This window comes from Cylas formicarius, unplaced genomic scaffold (genome assembly GCF_029955315.1).
Source record: "Cylas formicarius isolate icCylForm1 unplaced genomic scaffold, icCylForm1.1 PGA_scaffold_1__22_contigs__length_36826433, whole genome shotgun sequence".
NCBI classification, from domain to species: domain Eukaryota; kingdom Metazoa; phylum Arthropoda; class Insecta; order Coleoptera; family Brentidae; genus Cylas; species Cylas formicarius.
Genome location: NW_026844264.1, coordinates 33,969,078 through 33,992,930, shown reverse-complemented (window position 1 = coordinate 33,992,930; position 23,853 = coordinate 33,969,078). Strand labels below are relative to the sequence as shown.

General features: G+C 38.4%; 3 protein-coding genes across 8 annotated transcripts in view; 2 read left to right on the top strand and 1 right to left on the bottom strand.

The window, feature by feature from the left end:
- Positions 1-517: 517 nt before the first annotated feature.
- LOC132696717 (storkhead-box protein 2) overlaps positions 518-23,853 on the bottom strand; it is a 71,321-nt gene continuing 47,985 nt past the window's right edge. For 2 of the 3 annotated variants that reach the window (XM_060661704.1, XM_060661706.1), the window contains 5 exons: positions 16,240-16,395; positions 7,096-7,291; positions 6,387-6,645; positions 6,159-6,337; positions 518-6,103 (listed from right to left, as the gene is read on the bottom strand). In XM_060661704.1, the coding sequence (XP_060517687.1) occupies positions 4,791-6,103; positions 6,159-6,337; positions 6,387-6,645; positions 7,096-7,291; positions 16,240-16,380 (2,088 nt within the window). In that variant the 5' untranslated portion in view covers positions 16,381-16,395 and the 3' untranslated portion in view covers positions 518-4,790. The remainder of the gene's footprint in view (positions 6,104-6,158; positions 6,338-6,386; positions 6,646-7,095; positions 7,292-16,239; positions 16,396-23,853) is intronic. The other variant, XM_060661707.1, reaches the window with a different exon arrangement.
- Positions 2,678-3,975, top strand: LOC132697176 (uncharacterized). Its single transcript, XM_060662470.1, has 3 exons — positions 2,678-2,687; positions 2,734-3,372; positions 3,581-3,975. Exons 1-3 carry the CDS (start codon positions 2,678-2,680, stop codon positions 3,973-3,975), a joined length of 1,044 nt encoding a protein of 347 aa, XP_060518453.1.
- LOC132696719 (uncharacterized) overlaps positions 18,287-23,853 on the top strand; it is a 31,067-nt gene continuing 25,500 nt past the window's right edge. For 2 of the 4 annotated variants that reach the window (XR_009618069.1, XR_009618070.1), the window contains exons 1-4: positions 18,287-18,596; positions 18,680-18,863; positions 20,945-21,085; positions 21,138-21,444. Coding sequence is in view for 2 of the 4 variants with exons in the window: in XM_060661709.1 (XP_060517692.1) it covers positions 18,429-18,596; positions 18,680-18,863; positions 20,945-21,085; positions 21,138-21,160 (516 nt within the window). In the remaining 2 variants the exon portion in view is untranslated. Of the gene's footprint in view, positions 18,864-20,944; positions 21,086-21,137; positions 23,355-23,853 lie in introns of those variants that run through there. The other 2 variants (XM_060661709.1, XM_060661710.1) reach the window with 2 other exon arrangements.

Genomic DNA, 23,853 nt, shown 5'->3' with positions numbered 1-23,853 from the left:
GCCAGCGCCATCTACGAGCAGGAGCGCGGACCAATCTGCCTTAACTTCATAGCGACAGAGCGATCTATATTAAATTGTGCAATCGACGCGTCGATTGGTTAGGCAGGGGGGGGAAGAGAGTTGATTGAATTCTTTAAACTGTTTTTTGGTTCGCTTTTCCTGTGATTTTGACCATTTGATGATTGATTGACCCTAAAATAAATTAAACAAAAGCAATTAAACCTAGGTAGATATGCCCGTATAAGAGATTGTTGCTTTTCTCTCACTCAATAATTTTCCCTCCTAGTACGTCTGAAATTTTTTTTTATTGATTATAAATTCCTTTAGAAAATTACCTTCTAATAAACACCCGCCCATTAGTGTCAGAAGAAGCATTGAAGCTTTAATACCAAAAATCATTCTTCTTCTTCTTAATACGTTTCAAAAACAGTGGGATATGATTAGTATGATCGTTCGCCTAGGTTATAGAATTTGGTATGAAATTGGCGGGAAATTGAAACTCATACTGTGTAAAGCACGCGTCTAATTTCTATACTGTACAAACATTAGGTTACAAAATAGAGTTCCGTTATTTTACAGTTTAGGTTATGTTGTATCGTTAATAAATATACACAAATATACGTCGAATAAGAAACAATAAGGATATCAATTTAAGCAGTTTTGTAATTCGTTTCGGACGTTTGGTTACTTTTCGGGATAACGTGGTGATCCGACGGCCATTCTGTCGAGACGATTGCGTCCTAAAGCGCACTTTCGGGGCGGAAAGTTAACATAAGACGTCGTAGGATATTTTCCCAAGTTCGCCGAGCCAGTGGCCGACAACAAAAATATTGGTATTTAAAATATTGCCGATATTACGTGCCCAATTTTTAAGTACACTCATTAGCTATCGCCTGTGAAAGTGTCAATTGAATAAATCTTTTTAACGCCAACGAACGTATCACATTTGTCGAATTTTAAAGAACAAAAATCTATTTTATAGATTGTTCATCTTGCTTCCACTTCTTGTATCTATTGTGTCCAATATTTGGTTAAGTTTTTGATTTTTTATTTTTTGTTTATGGTTAAGTCGGGTATATTGTTCTGATATTTCCACAAAACGTGTTTATGTAGTACGTTCTTTATGGTGTGAATTAAGTATGTTCTACTGAGAGCCTATTAGTTTTCTTAATTACAGGAATTTTGCTATATATCGGGTGAGTTAAATTTATCCTAACCTCACTTTTTATTAAAAGAATAAATAAGATAATTTCGAACTTATTGCCGAATATAGGCAGCGGTCAGAGGATAGAAGTAAATATAAAATCTGCAAGAGACACCTGCTGTGTACAGATGTAGATCAAGTTCTGAAAATGGAAGAATAATTTTTTGCCCTCCCCGTCAAGGCTATACGAAGAGCTCCAGTTTGCAAAAAAAAATGCCCTACCCCATCACTTTAACAGAATAAAAGGGATGACCGGTAAAGCGTGGTTCTATAGTTATATAAAGATGCATCCAATACTATCCAGAATCGATATCACATATATTTTCGAGAACTTAGACAAGGACCAGGACCAGTCCTGGTTTCCTACGCTTCAGAAGAAAAACCGGAAGATTATTTCCACGAAAGGAAAAAAAAACGTTGGGACAGTTGCTAGCGAAGAACGGGGTGTTAATATGACGTTGCTAATTTGCAGGTGGTAGAGATTCTCCTAAAAAATTCTGAAATGACTGGCGCTTTCATAGAAGAGAACGTTGCCGGATACGCCTTCATTATATATGCATTCTCTCCAAATCGTCATTTGTGAATTCTGTGTTTAATTTTAATTTGTTTTGTCTGTTCTGTGGCAATTAAAAAAAAAACCGTTTGCAAGGTTTGATATAAAAGCATTGTGCATTTTGATAGAAATATGATAAAAGATCTCATTTCGAATTTCATTGAATTTGAAGAAATAATCAGAAACCATGTTAATATGTTAAGTGGTATAATATACCCGACTTTACCCATACACTTTATGAGTCGACCGATAAAAATTTGTTCGGTGGTCCGTGGCGTTACTATTCTACGTTTTTGTGAGGTTAGAATGCCGAACCTCATCACGTTGTTGAAACAAAGGACACGCGTAGGAATTCTCTTTTGCAAAGAAGTCCGATACGGCAGTTTCACGACTTGCACGCTAATACAGGGTCCATCGTAAAAAGAAGACTTCATATGAATGTATATCCCGAAGGTCTTAACTTTTGAGATACATGGTGGTGAAGTTTTCAAAAATAAAATATATTGTTTTAATATCTGTAATGTAATATCACTTTAGATATTTTTATGAAATTTTCCACACATGTGCTATGTATCAAGTATTTATGTATTTCGGGTACTGATGTTTCTTAAAATACAAATTATTGTTACAATCTCCAATCATTCCCAAACAAGTTTAATTTCTTGATTTCTTTCAATACTCCATGCAGTTGAAGAACTTAAACATCGAAAACAGTTTTCGCTAAATGTTTTGAAAGTTCAATATTTAATTTGGCACAGGATAAGAGCACACTAATAAGAGAATATTTAAATAACACATTAAATGATCGATTGGTAAGTCGCGACAGACCCGCAATGGCCCCCTAGGTTTGGACTTTTTCTTATGGGGGCATCTCAAAAGTCTCGTTTATTGCACCCCAGTCACACTACAAAGGGGACAGAATGATATGTGGTAACTACCGCGGAATAGCTTTGCTGAACCGCATATAAAATCTTAGCCAACATACTCCTCGACAGACTTAAGCCATACGCCAACGAAATAGTGGGCGAATATCAGTGTGGATTCAGAAAAGACCGGTCAACTATAGATCAGGTGTTCACCATTAAGCAAATAATGGAGAAGTGCTGGGAATTTAATAAAGAATTACATCAACTGTTTGTGGACTTCAAACAAGCTTACGATAACGTTTGCAGGGTAAAACTTTGGGAAGTTATGGAGGAACTCGGTTTCCCCAAAAAACTGATACGCCTAACACAAATTTGTATCAATGGAGCGAAGAACAAGGTCAGGATCGGGCAAGAACTCTCAGATATTTTTGAAGTCAACAACGGCCTCAAGCAGGGCGATGCCATTTCACCTTTGCTATTCAACATCTCCTTAGAATACGTGGTTAGAAAAGCGGAGATAAAGGCTCCAATGACAATGTTTCGCAATAATGGCCCAAAGCTACTGCTAGCATTTGCAGACGATGTAGACGTGATTGGTAGTAGTAGACTTAACGTCAAGGAGACCTTCACCAACTTCGAGAAACAGGCACTAAATATGGGATTGAAGATCAACGAAGGGAAAACTAAATATATGTACACAACTAGAAACAACCAAAGGAGAGATAGAGTAGGACAAAACATCACAATGGGTGACTATAACTTTGAGCGGGTGAAAAAGTTCAAATATCTAGGAACAACACTCTCAGAAAACGCTGATACAAGCTGGTAATAGATGTTTATCAACGCTACATGACCTTCTTAAATCAAAAAATCTCACACGCACGACTAAACTATCCATATATAAAACCATAATAAGACCCGTAATAATGTATGGATGCGAGACTTGGACACTTACAGTGGCCAACGAAGAGCGGATCAGGGTTTTTGAACGGAGAGTACTGAGAAAAATCTATGGGCCGGTCACTGATATAACAACCGGTAGATATCGTATACGCAAGAACAGGGAGCTATATGAACTATACAAAGACCCCAATATCATCAACGAAATAAAAGCGAGAAGGCTACAATGGGCCGGACATGTGAAAAGACTTCCAGACAACCGAATAGCCAAGCTAGCATGGGAAGAGGCACCCGAAGGAAAAAGACCACTAGGTCGGCCTCGCCTTCGCTGGAGGGATAACATCGAGAAGGACCTAAAAATAATGGAAGTCGATAACGCACTAGACCTAATGAACGACAGACAACAATGGAGGCGCATCGTCAAGTCGGCTAAGACCCACCCCGGGTTGTGAGCCACGTGGAGGAGCAGGAGGAGTCAACACTACAGAAGAGTTGAAGGATCATATATATTTAATATAAAAGGCTTGAGGTATACTTCAAAGAGTGCGCGAGAATATGAGGAAAAGAGCTGAAATGGGTATTCTTGAAGGTGGAACACACTTTTAACACTTTTATCTAGTTCCTACGTTATACTTTTTTTTTTCAAAAAAGTTGTTATTAATTTATTAACAGACCATTTTGCTAAACATTATTAACAGTAGGTAGCGTTTCTTTAATCAGAATCTTTTATTATTCATGGACATGGATTCATTCAAGGACAGTAACCAAAAACTAGATATTTTGTTTTAAATAGACATTTTCTTTTTCACAATAAATGGTTCTCGATTTAACTAGCGCAGGGACGACTTACTCTTAACATAAATGTTATTTGATTTCCTTAAAAAAGAAATAATGACGTTTGCATTCATCTATAAGCAGATTTGGTCTCTTAATATTTTTCGAGCCTGTCTGTTTCTCCGCACGCTGTCATATTAACGACATGGTTTTTATTTTTTAAGCGAGAACCGTACGTCAAATTGAAAAATATCAAAAAATTTAATTTCTTTAGAAACGACTGGAGATTGTAAGAATAATTTTTATTTTACGCAAGCCACTGGCCTATTTTTTAAAAAATACGAGCACAAATGTGCCAAATATCTAGGCGGTACTGCAGTTTTTTTTTTTTTTGTTTGAAACTCTACCGACCTGTTTCTCAAGAGTTAAGCTGTTTATTACATATTACATATGAAGCTTTCTTTTTAAAACCGAGCCAAAAATAGCCACCCCCCTAAAACATGCCGAAATCGGTATGGACGACGTCGCAGTTGTTCTGCTTCTCGGCACCGGCGGCCATGCTCAACTCGACCAGCGTGTCGACGCTGTTTATGCTAACTCCGCGCAGGATCTTCTGCGCGGCCAGGCTAGTGAAGTTGAACGACAGATCGCCGATGCTTGGAAACTCCTGCTTCTGCTCCCTTTCCTTGCAGCATATGTTCGGTTCCGACCCGATCGCGTTGTTCTTGTCGTTCTTCAGGTACATCCCGAGGCCGTCGTAGCTCTTGGTGGGGCTCGACGGGTACGAGTTCTTCGTGCTCGACTCCACGTTCTTGATCAGGTTGTGAAAATTCAACCCGTCCCTCGTAGGCAACTGCAGCGACATCTTCCGGTTGTTCATCGTGTCTTGGTTGGTGTTCTTCGTCGACTTAGGATCCTCCTTCGTCTCGTTTCCTCCGTTGACGATCACCAAGTTGGGCTTCTCCTCCTGGCCGTTGTCGAACGTGATGACCGATCTCACCGTCGGCGAGTTCTGCACGAATATCTTCGCGTTGCCCGCTTGGTTCGAGGACGTAGTCGTCGTTGTCACCTGCACAGTAAACTGTTGGTGCTCCTTCGCGTCGATCACCGTTTTGTGCGACTCGAGACTCGATGGTCCGCTCGTCGCGGAGCCTCCCTTATGAGACTCTATGCTGCTCGGGCCGCTGTTGTCTATGCTGGCAGCAGGTTCCTCGTAACGCTGACTAGCTTTCAGGGATTCGTAGATGTGCTCAGCGTTGGGAGGGCGTCCTCTGCTCCGGTCGCGACTTCTCACTCCTGGTTTTCTGGGCAGGGTGGACAACGGGGAAGAGTCCAGCGACGGATGGCGTTTGTGGCGACGCGGCAAACTGGAAGACCTGCTGCTCACTCTGCACGAGGTCTCCAGGTAGGCCTCTATGTCCAGCCCGGTGTCTTTCTCGTTACATGTCTGGGTGCCGACGCTGTGCAGGTGGACGGTCTTCGTGTTGAACCATTCCGTCGGAGGGAACTGGCCGCCGAAGGTCGCTATGTGACACTGGGAGCGTTTCGAGCGCCTGAACAGCCGCGACAGCAGCGACTCCTTCCTCGGGGTCGGCGTCGAGTCGCCGCTGTTTGGGTATTCGGTGCTGCTGCTCGTGTCGACGTAATGCTGCTGCTTGTGGATCGTCCTGGTGGACGCGGAGCGACGCAGGCGCCGGTTCGAGTTCCACAGTCTGAAGGAGCCGCGACGGTCGGGGCTTCTGGGAGCAGGGAACGAAGACGACCTCCTCTTGGTCCTCGGGTAGAGGATCTTGTCGCTCGCGTTGCCTGGAACGAAGAAGTCGAGGTTGATCGCTGTTGTTAGTGGTTAGAGTAGAATCACCTCCGCATATGACGTCGGCCAAGTTGGTCTGGATGCACTGGTGGGTGACATTGCCGTCGCGCAGCGTCGCCATGTCGCCGTGCACCATCGCCATCGCCTCCTCAGTCGACATGAGCATCGTTTTGCCCAAAGCGTCGGGATCCCTCTTCGTCCGCGACTGGCTCCGCGACCTCTTCTTCCTAAAGGGGATATTTGTAACTCTTCGATCGTCCACTAGCGATGTCTTACTCTGGCGTCACGATGTAGTAGCCGTTGGAGGTGTTGTACAGCTTCCGTTCCTTCGTAAGCTGGACGAGGGTGTCGTATATGGCCTGCTCGCCGGGCGGAGACACGTGCGGGAACGTCAGGATCAGGGCTTCCCGTATGGTCTCGATGCCCGCAGGTCTTCCTTGACTAGATAGCTTGAGGACTACGGCGCAGACGGCTTCCGGAAGGGGCGTCCATTGCGTCTGCGCGACGGGTGTCGCGCTGCAGTACTCGATGTCCTCTGCCAACGGTATCGAAAATATTTGAGTGTTAAAAAAATTTAAAAACTAATTTGAAACTAGGTTTGTAATGTTTTAAATGAATACATTTTTTAGATATTTCACTAACTTCTTGGGCACTAAGATGAACTAACGATTTTTTAATATTTTTTGTCAATAAAAACTTAAAAGATAATTGAACTGACGTGGCTTTTAGCTGATGAAAATCCATTTATCAAAATAGATAAGTTCAGATTTCCAAGAAATTATATATTTTCACATGACAATTGTTTCGACAGCACCGTGTTTTTATCAAAACATTTGATAAACTTATGATTTTTTAATATTTCTTGTTAATAGAAACTGTAAAGATAATTTCAAATTTTAGTTTTTAATGTTTTTTAATGGACATATTGAACGACCATCGGAGCCACTATCTTGGTCGAGTTTGTGGAGTTAAACTTTCTACGTACCCACAGCGATGATCTGATACCCTGGCGGAGGCTGCAGTACCCTTCTGGCCCACGCGTTCCGCAATACCTCCAGGGCGCAGGTCTCCGCCCCGACGAGCAGAGCTCCAGGGTTGACGTATCCATAGTACACCAGGTTCTGGGTGGCTCCGTTTAGGGCGTTGTTCCACCAGCATACGGAATTCGAAGAGAGAAGGCCCTGGAAAGGAATGAAAAATAAGTCGCGTTACATATGTACTTTATTTGTGTAGGAGAATAGTAGCCCACACTACAGCCTCAGAAGGACCATAGTGGTTGTGCTACTCAAACCCAGTTGGGCAATGGTTTCGTTTGGATAGCCCAATAGCTTGGTAGAAAGCCAATAGGTCATCCCAATGTATTTGTAACACTTGTTCGAACGTGCTGACTTTTACCCCGTCATTTTGTTGGTTTCTTCAGAGCTTAACTGAAAGGTAAGCTAAAGGAGGGACATTGGAGCGACAAGGAGTTGTGGTTAAGATTCTTTGGTAGGTTAGATCAGATGCAATAATTTTAGTTTCTTTGTTAGTTTAGTGTAATCGGCAACTGCTGGTGGGTGTATTTGTCGTAGTCTTAAGTCTAAGCATGTTCTAAGCATGCCCAGAATACTGCAAACTCTTGGTATCTTAAACGGAATTTTGTCTTTTTATTAGTAAAAGTATCTTCAATGTGGAAATTATTTGAGAGAATGCAGGCCACATGTGGTTAATCAGTGATTTGAGATTGGATGGTTTTACCTCGCTGTTAACAAAGGAGGAGGATAATCGATTATTTTTTTGCCCGATGATGATATGGCAATCCATAAGGGTATGGGCCTGTGTGTGAAGGTTTTTTGCATGACCCAATGTTCTTCTCATACATTGGTATATATGATCTATCTACGTAGTTGCAGGTTTTGAAAACCATACTGCATTGGTCTTTGTGGGCATCTCTTCTCTCCCATTTTTCTGTCCTGTAACATCCCTGAAGTGCTCGCATCCTTTATATTCACCGCGCCATTCTCAGAAAGTCCATCTTCACTGCGTCGACCATGCTTCTTCTTTCTTCTGATGTACTTAACTTACTCTCTTGCTTTATCGAACTCTGCTGTGTATATCTCTCTTGTAGTTTCCTTTTTCTAAATACCCGTGCTCTCCACCTTTTAATTCAGTTCAAGATCTTCAGTTTGTCCCTCTGCCGCTTTAGTTCATGCAATGTTAATACTAGGTCACCATTTTTGATCACTTTCCTCAAGTTCCAGTTTTCTTCTCCAGGTTTTCAATGTTTGCTGCAGACTCATCTAAGTCACTTTAAATGCCAGGAAGGATTCCAATAGGAACTTCGTCTGTCTTATCACACTTCCAGATTGCATTTGTGAGATAGGCATGGATCTACGAAACTTCTGGATTTCTCCTGCGTCGGTTTTTGTTGAGTCGAACTTGCTGACGTTTCGCCAATAATCCTGTTGGCTTCTTGAGAGCTTGACTGAAACTGGCTCGCATTTTACTCTGTACTTACCTGTATATTGTTTGAGGAGGGCGGAGTTAAATGAGGGGATTTCGATTTTCAATGCGATAAATATCTAATGCTGAAGTTTTTAGACCACGAAGGTGACGGTTACCTTAATTACAGTTAACTTAATTTTAGAGTTAAGTCAATTCACAGAATTAGAAGTTGTATTTTTCAGCAGATTGGATATTAAGAATGTATTTTAATCGAGTTCCTAGTTCTCCAAAAACTTGCACGTGTATCTGTGATTCATTAGTTTAAAAAGAAAGAATATTTATTTTTAAATATATTTCCCATAAAATCGAAGTAATTATGAATTTATTAAACCACGGAAGTTAAATTATTTAATATTCAAAAATCCTGGCTTTTTCAGCACGTCACGACCGTTCTCTGTATTTCAATAATTGCGAGTTTCACCGATGACAACGGACAAGAATTAACGACAGGTTATTGCCGTTCGATTATCTACTTAGCCCGCAGCGGAACTTTCCAGGAGATTATCCAATTCAGTTATCTACGATCGCTATCGGCCTTTAATATCGCGACCGCTACCATAATGGGGGACCAATTTTGACCATAGTAAAGAACGTGAGCTTTGTATGGAAAAAAAATCTTTCTAGACAAAAAATGGAATCGATTTTTACTGATTACACAGGACTGCAAAGTTAAACTTTTTGACGGATGTTTTTATTTTGAACACTGATTTTATATAATTTTGGTAGCCTGATTTTTTGTATCCTTTGAAGGGTAAGGGTGAGATTGGAATCAACGGAACAGATATATTGATTGATTACGACCATTCAGTTTTATTAGAAATTGATGTTCACAAATGTAATCATTAAATTAAAACAAATGCCACCAAGGAATATCTCCACTCATGATTACATATTGTAATCCTTTCAATGAAAAATATGTCTACAGATAACTGTATAATGTCACTTGGAAAACAGCTGAACACAACACCATAACAGCTCTAATAACTTAGGAATAATTACTTTTGATTCTCTTACACTAAAAGCATTGTTTTTTTAACTAAAATTTGCTTTTATATTTTATTATCCTCCAATTTTTGGTCTGTCTGTTTGGTCTGTTACGTATTACGTTTTCATACCTACGAGATTGGCGTCAAAATTTCCCGGCCTTCTTTTAAATATTTATCTTAGTAGGCTGCAAAAAAATTGAAGTCTTGCGTCAAATAGTTTTTTATTGACAGCATTTTAAACAAGACGTGTCAGAAAAAATGTCGCAAATGACGCAAATTGAGTATGAGACTGGATGGTGTGTACGGTCAAAATTCCCCTTCGTATTCTGTAGTGAAGGAATGAGCAAAACGTTTTCGAATGGGGCAGGAGTCCCTTGAAGATGATTCAACCAGTCGACCAGTGGAGGTCATAACGGAAGATATTGTTGCGATTGTGGAAGAGGTGGTATTGAGTGATCGACGTTTAAAGGTCAAGGAAATCTCAGAAATTACTACGGTTTCTGATACAAGTGTTCGTCCAATCCTGCGTGATCATTTAGGTAGATAAATTGCGAGACTGCATACGTGTAAAACGGCCAGGAAAACTGACCAGGGGCGTGCGTCTTTTGCATGACAATGCACCTGTCCATACTGCTGGTGTTGCACAAGCTGACATTTTAGAGTGTGGGTTCCAACAGATAGATCATCCGCTCTATAGTCCAGATGTGGCCCCCAGCGACTATTATTTGTTTGGATATTTGAAAAAGGACTTACGTGGACGGCGGTTTAACGACGAACTTGAGTTAAACGAGGCTGTTTTAGCTCATTTTGCAGACAAACCAAAAGAATATTTTTAAAATAATAAAAAATTGTTACTCTACTTTGTTTCTTTCATATTCGGGCCGGGAAATTTTGGCGCTGCCCTCGTATTTATTGTAAATTGCATATAGCTTATACTTTTTTTTATAGTTAGACGTGGTATATACCACAAATAAACGATCTATATACCTGCTGGCCACATGAAATATTAAATGCACCATATTAAACATGTTACCAGCTTTGGCCCAGGAATTTTTGGTATAAACGAAGTTTGTTTCTCATCAATGATTATTCAATTGTTATTCAACGTATCGGCTGTACGTAATATGGAAGTACAATTATTCTCATATCAATAAATTATTAATAAATTTTAACCATGCTTGGTTTATAATTATAATTTTTAAGACGTCAATTGGCGTTAAAAATTCTGATTGCGTGAGACAGACGTGACATCAATGTAGTTCTGTGCATTACGACCTTGGAGAGGCCTTTTTTTCGAGAGCGGATGGGGCCCATCATTTCCGCAATCTTTGCGACCGAAACCCATCAGAAATATCCATTTAAGCGAAATATGATTGCAGTATAAAAAGATGTGTATAAGAAAATGCTGTCGAATATAAAATTAATTCGATTACATTCAACCAATCTGGTAGCACAAAATGTCTACTAAATATAGTGTAAATACTCAGATGTTAAAAATTCGCAAATTTTACTTAATTACTCTTAAACAGATAAAATGTCTGCCTTTCATTCTTTTATCCCCACGCTTATAACAATGGCCACGATCGCGCCTTGATGGAAAAGATTATAACTAAAAAATCCGTTTTAAATAAATCTGGACTGGACTGGAGTGGACAGAGAGGGACGTTATGTGCTGAAATGACTTCCTCAAGAATGTCGAGGTATAGTCTGTTCATAGATATAAGAAAGTGACCAATTTCTTTTGAATGGGATTATCCAAGGGTGGTCATTAACATACAATGCAACAAGATTATTACCCAAAGTTTCGGAATTTAAATTCAGGTAAAGTTGTGGTCCGTAATAGAAAATAATTTTATACCTACCTGTGTTTAATATTCCTTAGTTTGGTATACTACTTAGTTTAAGTTTATTAGTAATCATTCTTATTTCGTGTGTAATACAGCGTGTGTTGAATCGTGTGCGAATTATGCAAAATATGTGCGAGTCTAGTGTATCTCAGGAGATGCTCCTGCCCAAATGTAGAAAACACTATTCTATTGAGACTAAGGAATTTATAAACAATGTTTATTTGACACTCGTTGAAGGTGGTGCCAATAACATCAACTGTATGGAAAATTGTGAAAAATCCCATTTAAGCGAGGAAAAAAAGAAGCGATGCTGACAAACAAACGAGCAATCAAAACGAGGTAAAAGAATAACTATTTTGCATGCTGGCTCTAAAGATGGTTGGATTCCAAATGGACTTTCTCTGTCTGCGAAAATTATTAAAGGTTCTTCTCTGGATTGCCATGAAGACACCACCGCTGATTTACTTGAAAGTTGGTTTAAAAACAAACTAGTTAAAAAACATTCCTCCTAAGAGCGTCATTGTAATGGACAATGCAAGTTATCACAGTAGACAGTTTACCAAAACCCCTTCCTCATGTGACACAAAAGCAACAATCCAAAATTATATGTATAATAACGACATTTATTTTCAAGATTATCGGATACCCCCTATATTGTTTTGGCAAATAAAACATTTATTTATATATTATTATTATTAACGTTGGCAAGAACGATTTAGATTCCAGGCGGCGTTGAAAACATTGAGACTTTCCTTGTATAACGAAAGCAGAGAAAAAAAATTAGACGCCGAATTCTAATTCGCCAGTTAATAATTGAAAATGAAGCCGTTGAAAAACGAACTCTGTATGTTTGCGCGCAGAACCGTAAAGTCGAATTATCGTCACTTTTATGGCAAATAAAAGGCAGTAAAAAGGTCGATTAACGCGGCAATTGAAAGAGATTGATTGGGCGTAATTCAATTTGGATCGGGATTTGATTCGCGTGCCTAATTTTGATTTTAAAAAATGCCGAGTATTATACAGGGGGTTTCCTAATATTCAATGTCAATAATTAACAGGGCCATTTTTGGGTCCATTTTAAAAAGAAAACTCCATATGAACGTCTCAACTTATGAGATACAGGGTGCTAAATTTATGAAAAATAAAATATATTTTTTTGAAATTTGGCAAATATGTACTATGTATCAAGAGGCATTATTTAGTTTACCACAATTTTTTTAAAATACACCAGTGCAGGGTGTACGGAATTTTAGCGCTCTATTTTGGCAGACTTTGATGGTACACCACTGATATATATTATTTTTGAAACCTTTACCTCTCCGTATCTGAAAAATTAAGACCTGCACCTATGTTTTCTATGCCGAACACCGTGTACAATATGTGAAAACGTCAAATAGAAAAATTAGAGCCATCTAAACAGGTTAAACTGATACATCGTCTTCTAGTCATGACCTTAAAAGACCTTAGAAGAATAACTCATTTTTCAGTTTTTTTTCACTCTGTACGTTTTTAAAAAGTCATCAGGAGTAAAAGTTATTAGCTCAGATCTCGCGCGTCTACTAGTTTCAGAATTGCAAATGCGGTTTTTCATTTTTTTAAATACTTCCCGACCCCCCAGCCCCCCCCCCCCTTAATATCTTTGTAGATCCAAACTCCACGAGCGTCCCAAATTTCAAATCGACAGCTTCAAATTTTGGACACTTATTCGGATTCATGGACGTTCGAAAAACGTCACTGTCCGATCGCGTCCATTTCTTATATGCCAGCTTTTTAGTGGGTCGCCCTGTATATCCGCTAGCGATAGAGTTTCCTTTCAGTGACTGTTGTAGATTAAAAATTATAATAATCATTCATAATAATATTTCTGAGGATCTAAAAAGATTAACTTCTTTTTTCTATATCCATTTTGTTCTTCAGGTTGCTTTTGCTGTTTTCCCTTTCTCAAGTCTATTCCACCTGAAAGATTATCCTCAAACTGCCCTGATAATTGCCAAATCGGTGATTTGAAACCAACCTTCTTCTTCTTATTTTTCTTTCTACCTTTTTGGGCAGATCAGCAAAGGACACTCACCCACCTAAGTTGTGTCTTCTTGTTTTGAAATGACGTCTTTATTTTGCGAGCTTGGAACTGTCATTATCGACATCGTAACCTCGCAATTATACTAAATTATCCGCTCTGCGGAACGTTTTCGAAGAAAGTTCCGCAATTTACGCGACATAACTGTCCGATAAATTGCGCGAGGTTTGATTTGTTTCGACACACTTTTGACGAGACCCGTATACGTCGGCTTTTTCTTTTTTACCTTTTAATGACTATATGCAACCAGTAAATCGTTAAAATGTGACAGTTCTATTGCTTGTACCAGTAAATTTTAATTTCGAAGTGGGGATGTTAAAATTTTGGAAATGTCCTTAGGGAAACCTAAGTCATTAAGTAACGTATGTAACACAAAAAACAGAGTTTGTTTTAGCAGCTTTTATAATCAACATTTTGCCAGAAAACGTTCTATTTCTTTCCTATATAAATACCCCCATAAAGAATTGAATTTTATTTGACAAAAAGTAATTAATCGTTTTTCCTATGTGGAATGGGGCATATATTAAGTGTAACTATGCAAAGTTGGGAACCTTATTCCCTTATAAAGGCGGAGTCAACAATAGATTAAAGTTTGTTTCATTAGCCATTATTTTCAGTGGTAGATCACTCATATTTAATATAAGCGAATATGACGTAATAGCTTCACGCAAACTAATTGAAAATAAACCAATATATTTGCATTATTTTAAATTGAAAAACTATCGATTTTCTTAAATGGGACACAGTATATATTATTATTTTTTCTAAAATATTTTAGGTCTTACTAACTACTTACTTACGTACTTACTGACTACTCACTCATTATATGAATCATATTAATTAATTCAGCTTTGAAAAAATCCATAGTTCCATCCATCCATTCATAAAAGTTGTCGGTTTTTGTAAGATGTTCTGAAAGAGCAATAATACGAATTGTGTTCAAAAAGCAAGGTGACTTTCAAGTTTTATCAAGTATATTAAGTTTTAGTAAGTATTTATTTCTTCATCAAAGTTAATATTGTCTCTTTCAAAGTAATCCCCCCTCCCCACCGGATATAATACACTTGTGCCAACCACTTCTGGTAAGCACTTTCTAATATAGCCCTGGGTGCTTCCAGTCATTTTTTCTTCTCCTCAGTCGTTCAAAACATCCGTCCTTTCATGGGTTTCGGGAAAAAGTCGTAGGGGGTCAAACTCCAATTATTATTGACCGTACACCCTTGTAGTAAGAACTCTTGACGTACTACGCCACGACAATCAAAGAAAACAAAAGGAAAAGGCTAAAACTCACTCGACATTTTAATAAACTTGCTTGACGATTCTGGGGCCCTGGTTTCGACGTCATAACCATATATCTATGATTCGTCACCAGTTGTGACCTTTTTGGGCATATGAGGATCATAATTGACGTCGTAGCTACGCTATGACAAGTTTCATGCCCAATAGACATGCCGAAGTCTTCATCCACTTATCTAATAGTGAATCGACGATTTTTGAACACCATTTGTTTCACTTCTTCAACGCTTTCATCAATTATTGAAGTGCTGGGACGTCCAGAGCGAGGTCAGTTGTCCGTGTCTTCTCGGCCATCTTGGAACAGTAACATTTTTTTTTGTTCAAAGTAGGTGCACCATATGCCGTTGCCAACATTTCAAGTGTTTTGCAGCACTGTATTTTATGTTTTACACCAAATTTTATGCTTTTTTTTGACAGCGGAAAATCGCCGTGCACACAAAACACGTCTAACGAACAACAATCGAAGATTGAATGTACGTAGACCGCCCAATTACAAAAGCCATCTTACTTTTTGAATACACCTCGTATATATCGCATCCCTGCTTTAAAAGTCACGCAACTCAAAAATTGCGACTTTTGAGCTAATAATATCAGCGTATAGAGGAGAAACGCTTTATTTCTCAACAAAACCGTATTAAATTAACTTAATAGGTTGTCCGCTAGATGACGCAAGTGTCATTTTTATGCAAAACCGCCCTATTATTAATTTTAGGTGCGTAAAGACTCGTCAAAAGTGTTTAAGTGTGTAAGTACAAATTGTCAGATGATTATATTTGTTTCTTTCTCAAATTTGACTAATTTTTTATTAACTGATTTTCTTCATAAGCCGTTAATTAAACAAAAAATCTTTTGTCGGTGACACACAAAAGGGTTTAAAATTTTTGAACTAGTTCATTAAATAATTTAATTAATTTTTTAAAGAAATCACCACACATTTTTTGCGGGCTATTTACCCAATTAGTGTTGATTAGTGTTTAAAGTCAAGAATTTTAGCTATTTTGATAAAATACGTCTGAAAGGTAAAAGTTTGTTTTCAGGGATTTAGAAACCATGAAGTCGTATAGGCAACAAATCTCAAGGAAGCAAATCTCAAGCGTTAGGGAACCTAACCTAAGTTAGTTAACTTGCTAATATAATATTTGTTTCTCCTAGAAGATGCTAGCAGAGGAGTTTGTTAGGTTATTTCGGAATATTGTATATTGTATTGAGTGATATTCACAGACTAAGCAACGAAATTGATGTAGAAGATTCCGGTACTGATCCCACTTTTGTTATTGCTAATCCCTTTTACCCAGGCACTGATTCTGATGCTATTAGTGCAATAAGATTCCAAAACATCGTTACTCGAGTACTCAAAATCATATGCGAATAAATTCAGCTTTTTATTTTGATATGGACGATGAATTGGATGAAAAAGCAACTTTGGATATTACGCTCACCTGAAAGAGTAGGTATCCATTTTCGTACATCCAGAAGTCGCCCGGATCTCTTTGGCACCCCTCCTTCCTCACTATTATCGCCAGGATTTCGTTCAGCCGTATTCGGCAATTCTGTACGCCATCTTGCCGGCTCGAAGTCATTTTCAGGTGATCATTCTGAAATTGAAAACGTCGAGATTGTACTTCGCGCCGCGTCATTCGCTTCAATATGGCGCTTGAGAAAAAAAAAACGAGTTCCTATTCACTAATAAGAGTAAACATCGTTCCTCGTTAAGAGGACAAATAAACCTTGTATTGCACCTGACTAAACATCTGACCGTGGACGGAAGACTTTCCGATCACGTGGGTACCGTATTTCTGACGGCCGTGCCCCAGTTGAGCAGAGGAATTATGATTATTGTGATTTTCTATCGACATTTCGCGTAGTGCCCTTTTATGGCGAACGAGTCGAGAATATAGCACCGCGTAACAGAATACCGAACAAAAATCACAGAAATTAGTTTCATAAATATTTATTTTAATTTCGTGTGAACAAAATTCGTCTCCATAAACTAATAAGGCAAAATAGATGAGTGGGGGTCATCCGCGCAAAGCTCGAAGATCGAAGTACGGGAAAACTCGCTTTAAAATCAATAAATTTTGTGTTTCAATAGTTTCCAATATTCATCTCAGTTTGCCGAAATAATTTAAAAAATTTTGATTTTAGTTTTTCTTTTTCAGAAATATTTTATCTGACCCAAAAATTAAACATACTGTTTGGAAGACAATTTAATATGCCTTAGTATGAGTTCAAATTTGCCAAGAGTGCTGATCTTTATATGCGTAGCTACGATTAAACAAATGAGACGCGTTCATGCAATACTCATAGTGATAGTAACAAACTTGTTCCAGACTTCAATTAATCGCCTTTGCATCTGGAATTTTCACATCATTCGTTTTTAACGATTTGGACAGCTTTTAATTCTGTTAGCTTGATGACTACACCGCAAGAAGCTGCTCAAGTGAACTTCGAAATCGACAGTTCGCATAGTATGCCACGGTATCCTTTGCTAACCGCTCTGGAACATCAACAACGGCTCGTGATGACAGCTTTTTTGTGTCAACAATACCAAGAAATCGTCACCTTAATGCGGTTCGAGTGCAACAACAGTTCTATTAAATTCGAAGAGTGGCTACTAGTCAGGGAACAGTGAGAAGAAGACTGAAAGGAAATAACCTGACTCCAAAAACACTACGATTGATCCAAAACTTACTCCAGCTCCTCGCGCTTTGCACGAGATCATCTGAAGTGGACGTTGGACCAATGGGGGTCTGTTCTGTTCTCAGATGAGACCTGAATATGCCTTTTCGGAAGTGACCGACGAAAAAAAGCGTAAGGAAGACCAGGAAAGCGATTTGCAGAATGCTGTAAGAGTGGAGTCCTTATGTGGTACCATATATCGGCTACATTGGAAAATAATTCAATTTTATGCATGACAATGACATAACATTACAGAAGTCGGTTTTCGAGCTAGACTTCGTACCCCAACTTCGATTACGAGTGGCTCAACATTCCACAAGAAACAATATTGAGCTTAATTAAGTCTATGCCTAATCGAGTAGACGTGTTATTAAGGCAAGAGGAGGCATATCCGCTATTAAAAAATAAGCGTTGAGTTGCTAAATCTATTTGTTTTTAATAAAAAAAATTTTTTACAGATAATCGAACACACTATACCTATTCCCATTTTTGACCGATATTACAGAGATTTCTTTTATCGATTACAAGTTTTACACTTCTAAACTTTAATATTCTGTGGTTTCACTTGCACGCAAAACCAAAGCAGACTCCGCCTGGCCTGGACTAATTGTCAGGTTTCTAATTCTTCTCGTCGGATGGCAGCGCCTTCAATAACCCGGTAATAATCTACGGCAAGCACGCAAATTACCCACGAAAAGTCAATCCAGTTTCACATTCTTTCGTCGAAGAAAGCGAGTCTTCCGCGAGAGAAAGAGAGAGAGACACAGTCGAGGGCGTTCGAGCAGCGCGCTCCCTACATGCGAGAAGACAATTCTCACACTTTCCCTTGTCCGGTGTAACACATGTGACTGTTTCGGAAACCCCACGGGCTGATTTATGGCGCGGCGGCCCGGGGCACTCGCCCATGTCACACACCAAGTAGAAATTTAACGGGTTATGAAAAAAAAAAATGCAAAACTTTAAAATACATATTACGTTTAACTTTTTGTTATCAGAAGTCGATTTTTTAAAAATAAGTCTTTTTCAGACACTAGAATATTATGAATTCGAAGTCCGACGCCAAAATGACAAATGCCATAAAATTCAACACAGCGGAAGCAATTTGTTCTTTACCCAGGTATAATTTTTATTTTTTTAGCTAAACTTTCTGTTAAATGAAATACAAATGACCAAATTGCCGCTGACGCTGAATTTTGACAGTTACCGAGTATCGCTGGTTGCCTAACGTTAATGTTTCGAAATGTGGGCGATCGAGCGCCACCAAGCGGATCGCGGAAGAAACGTAAACGAGATGACGGCGAATCGAGAAAACCGGATCTGCTCCGAGGCAAACGATCAAGCTGGAAGCGTGGCGAAACGACGACGGGCTTCCTACATACGGCCGGTAACGCAGATCTCTACGGGTCGATACGACCTTAAACACATTCGATTAACGCATGGAAAAAATGAATTTGTCTCGCGGCGACCTCATGTATAGTAAGCGGCCCCTTTCTTCCGTTACGCGGTCTTAAAACGCCCACGTGAGCCGGAGAGTTGGAAATATATACGGGCTGCGTCGCAAATACGCCTCGTTCTGTCGGTAGCGAGCCGGAAAATAGAGAAAAAGTGTTATTTTTTATATCAATAATAATTATAGTAAGTTCATTAAAAAAAAAGTATGATAAAAGCAAAATAACATATATATCACGTTCAATTGCATGTCCAAAAATAGAGAAAAAGTATTATTTTTGATGTTTATAATAATAATAAATTAGCTACATAAAAAACATTGTAGTAAAAGCAAAATAACATATATGTCACAAGTGGAAAAAAACTATTATTTTTGATATTAATAATAATAATAATAATAATAATAATAATAATAATAATAATAGAATGACTATATAAAAAACATATAGTAAAAGCCAGACAACATATATGTCACGTTATATCTATTGCAAGTTCAAAAATAGAGAAAATGTGCTAGTCTTGTTAATAATAATAATAATAATAATAATAATCACTAAAATAATAATAATAAAAAATATTATTTAATTAAATATGAAATTAATTTTTGCTTTTTTGGATATTACAGATGAAATGTATATATTTATATAAAATGAACATCTCTTATAAAGGCGGCATTGGTTGACATTGGGAAGGAATAAATAAATACTGTTGTAAAGAATAGTATATGCACATTAATTTTAATTTTAGGTTTTCATCGCATTAAAAATTTAAGTTCACTTGAGATGACACCAATTTCGTTTGTACAGCTTATTTGAAAATTCTAAGTATAAACTTTACTTTCACAGTTTTTTTCCAGTATATAGATTATGTATTTAAGCACATTCTTGGCAGTTAATGTAAACAATTTTAAAGTATTTATAAAATTACCCTAGTCAATTATTTTATACTAAAAAAAAGATGGGTATATTATGTTTTCTGGTATAACAACATTGCTGCTCTCATCAATTATTCAATCAAATTATTAGTTGGTAATGTTAACAATTTGAATGTCTACAAAGTTTTCCACTCAAAAATCTTATTTAGTAGATTTAGCAAAGATTTTCAAAATTCGTTTTAAACACACTGAGGACTTTTGGAGCAAACTTCAAAAAACTGGGTAAGCCCAATTTAAGATCATTTTTGACAAAAGGACCTGTCAACTGTTCGTAGAGGTAATGGTGACGTCACTTGCAAGCAACCTATAAATTACAAAATATTTCAGAAGATTTTATGGGCAATTTTACTAATTTCGAAGGAGAAACTTCCAAAACATTTTCATTTTCTCATCTGCATTTTGAAACATACGTTTACAGATAATAAATAACAATAATAAAGTTGAATACTTTAAAATAATTTTAGACTGTGCATCCTAATAATCTCTGTTCTCATAAGTTTTAAAAGCAACTAGATAATGATGGCGATTCTATATCTGTTGACCACCTGCCAAGGGCATCGCGACTAAATCTCCTCGAAATGTCATCTCTCCGTCTATTTGTAGGTTATGATTTCGTCGTATTTTCAATGCGGAGATCGTTTCTTTTAAATTACTACGCGGAACATGACGGAGGTTGGCCGTAAAACGCGTCAATCTTGCCTTTATATAATTATATTGCCGTCGTTCATTTCAATTTTCATTTAAATCTTCACGGTTAAACGCGGGAACGGCATTCCGACGCGTATGTCGCAATGGGCGCGTTTTTCAAGCCGCACCCGTATCCAAAACTAACCAAAACTAGATAATTTTGTTTAGTTAATCGACTCATTTTAAGTTGTCATACGCCATAGGATATTTTAAACTTGAAAGTATTCATTTTGCGGTAGACTTTAGCCAGAGTTGGTGAGATAGTAAATTGCTTTTTTGATTGTAAAGCTTTCGTTCCGGATTCCATATGCCTAAGATTTTTTCGGTAGGATTTGATCGCATGCTCAATCACGATCCAAATCGGCGCCCATAAACTTTACGAAATGAACTTATAGGCACTTGGTGGCCATGGTGCGACTACTGGAAGACCCCCCAGCATACCCTGTTCCAGCTGGCGAACGTGTGCTTCGTGTTGGCGTATTCGTCGACGTGTTCCAAGAAGGGAGTCCTGTTCATGCACTGCTGGTTGATACTGGGTTAGTTACCGTTTCCAAAATAACTGTGATCGACTGTTTGACCCTTTTCCAGGCCTGATGCTGTTCTCCACGTAGGCGTGGAACATCATCTGTGCCCCGGACGTGTTCACGTGGAACTTCGCCTTCATGCTGATCAACATGGCGCAGGTTTTCCACATCCTGTACCAGCTCAGACCGGTCACGTTCGATCCCGAATTAGAGGAAGTGTACCACACGTTGTTCGAACCTTTCAAGCTGGCCCGTCTTCAGTTCAAAAGGATGGGGGCCCGGATTTCGCGCAGATCATGCACGCGGGCGAAGCATACGCGGTGCAGAATTTAACCAGGACTGACCGGCTCGGACTGCTGCTGTCAGGAAAGGTCAGTGAAGTTTCAATTTCGATAGATACCACATAGGACGTAGGGCCAATCCATATAATCCATTTCGTCCTATTCCGTGGATGTCGAACCAGATTTAGATTATTCGCCACTCATCGAGAGGTGGCAGCACAGTCTAGATTTTGCGGTTTTGAGCCTCACGCGTCAGGTATATTATATATGCGTTTAATCGGAAAAAATAGGAAATTTTTATATACTTTCAAAGAGTGCCGTGACTGATAAATATAAATATTTTAATGTTTGACATATCAGTAAACAACGTTGATGGTTGAACTATTGTGCAAGTCATTGTCAAAATGGTTTTTCGTGAATTTAGTATCCGTGAAAAGAATGATATGCTTCCTAATTTCTGAATAATACAAGTGCATATACAAAATACAAAACATATATCCGAGGCTGGCAAAGAAAGTTGGGGAAAACGCTATCCTATTAAGTGCTAAAAATAAAGCAAACATATTAGAATTCTATGAAGCACATCCAGATTCCTCTATTGCTAGAGTATATGAAGAGACAGGTGTTTCTCGGGGATTAATCCACTCAGATTTGAAAGAATTTAAATATAATCCATTTAATTTTTCAAAGAAACTTCCACAGGCTTCTGTTATACTTCCTGTTGGCTTCTTCAGAGCTTGACTGAAACTGGCTTGCATTTTACTCCGTACCTGCTTTTATATTGTTTGAGGGGGCTGAGCTAAATGAGGGACATAAACACCATCTTGTATGACCATATTGGTGGCAGGTAAAGACTTGAGTCGCGGTTAAGATTGTTATGTTGCTTATAGATTTCTATATACTCTCGGATTTTTCGTTGGTTAGTTTTTAATACCTTTTACAACAAATACCCTTTCGACCACCCACCTATTTTTATATTTACGTTTTCTGTATGTATGTTTTTATGTATGTATGTATGTTATGGCGTACAGAGTATAACCTAAAACGAGTAGTAGCAATATTTCAACAAATTAAATGCATAATAAATTTGTGTGTAATCAATAGGAATTTTTATATATCTTTTCAGCTCCGGTAGTAACAGAATAACAATAAAAAAATAATAAAATCTCGTTATCGGTTGCTTTTGGCAAAATGATCCTAGCTGAAGTGGCCAATAGAAGTAAAGAAGAAGACGTGGCTTCGTAGACGCGAACGGCAGCCAACAATACAAGCGTGCGAATGTGCAACGAACTGGCAATACCGGCCAGACACGTAAACATGCTTACGAAACCGCGTTTTTATAATGCACCGACAAAAATAATTAATATATTATTGGCGCTCGCAGACCGTGAACTAGAACGTCCTTGAGAACGTCTTTCGATTGCGATTTATGCAAAATGAGCGCGATTCGAATACGCAAACAAGTGTCAAATTTAACACAGGTGGTCTGTCACCGTACCGGTAATGTTGCCTGTGACCTCGACCATGGATCAAAGCAAGAGGGCCGCTCACCGGGCACAGAGGAATCTATGAAATTAAGGACACTTCTATGCCTGTATAAAGGGGACAAAACCAAATAAGACTTTTTCACCAACAAAGATACATATTCCACGAATCTAAGTCTACAATCAAATATAACAGCAAAGCTTTAATTACAATTCACAGTTTTCACAGAACCTTGCGGCACACCACATGAAACATGAAAAAGGCTTTAGAGTAATCGAAAGATATAAGTGCCGTCGCAAGACCATTATCTAAAGAAGTAATAATGTGATCGTTATGTGTAAATGTAGACTAATAGTACTAAAACCTTTACGAAATTGGACGAAGGTCAGAGAACTGGCTCTGATTGTTATTTTTTGCCAATGGTGTGATCAAAGCAATTACCAGGAAAATAGCCTACTTCCGAAGAGCAATTAATAATAAGTGTAACGTAAGCATTCTAGCAGGTACACAATCAACACCAGCAGAATTTGACTTAAAGCTTGAAATGACGGCTTTAATTGAGTCAATAGTTCCGAGTTTAAATGCAAATGATAAATTCGAGTTCGACTTACGAAGCTGGATATTTTGCTAGGGAATGTATTTGAACGGTTCGTGAATCTTTCGCGTCAAACCCGAATTCATGCCCTCTCTTTTTATTATTTTTCGCACAGTTTGTCCCAAAAACGTAATAATTACCGTCGGTTATGAAAAGGCGAAAAAGGGAATGACGTATGTCACGCGATCATCTCTAATCGCTCTCATCTCAAACGGCTAATTGAACAAATTGCAAAGCACGTGTTTTTTGCACAGTTTAGTGAATAAACAAGCCGTAATTATAGCCTTACGCAACAAGAGATTATTTTACTGGTAATTGCGGAAGAAGCCACGCAATCGGCAGCATAATGAGAGTCGAATGAAACGTCAGCCCTTTCTTGTCAGTTTGGCGAAAAATTAGCACTACTACAATTGAATTAT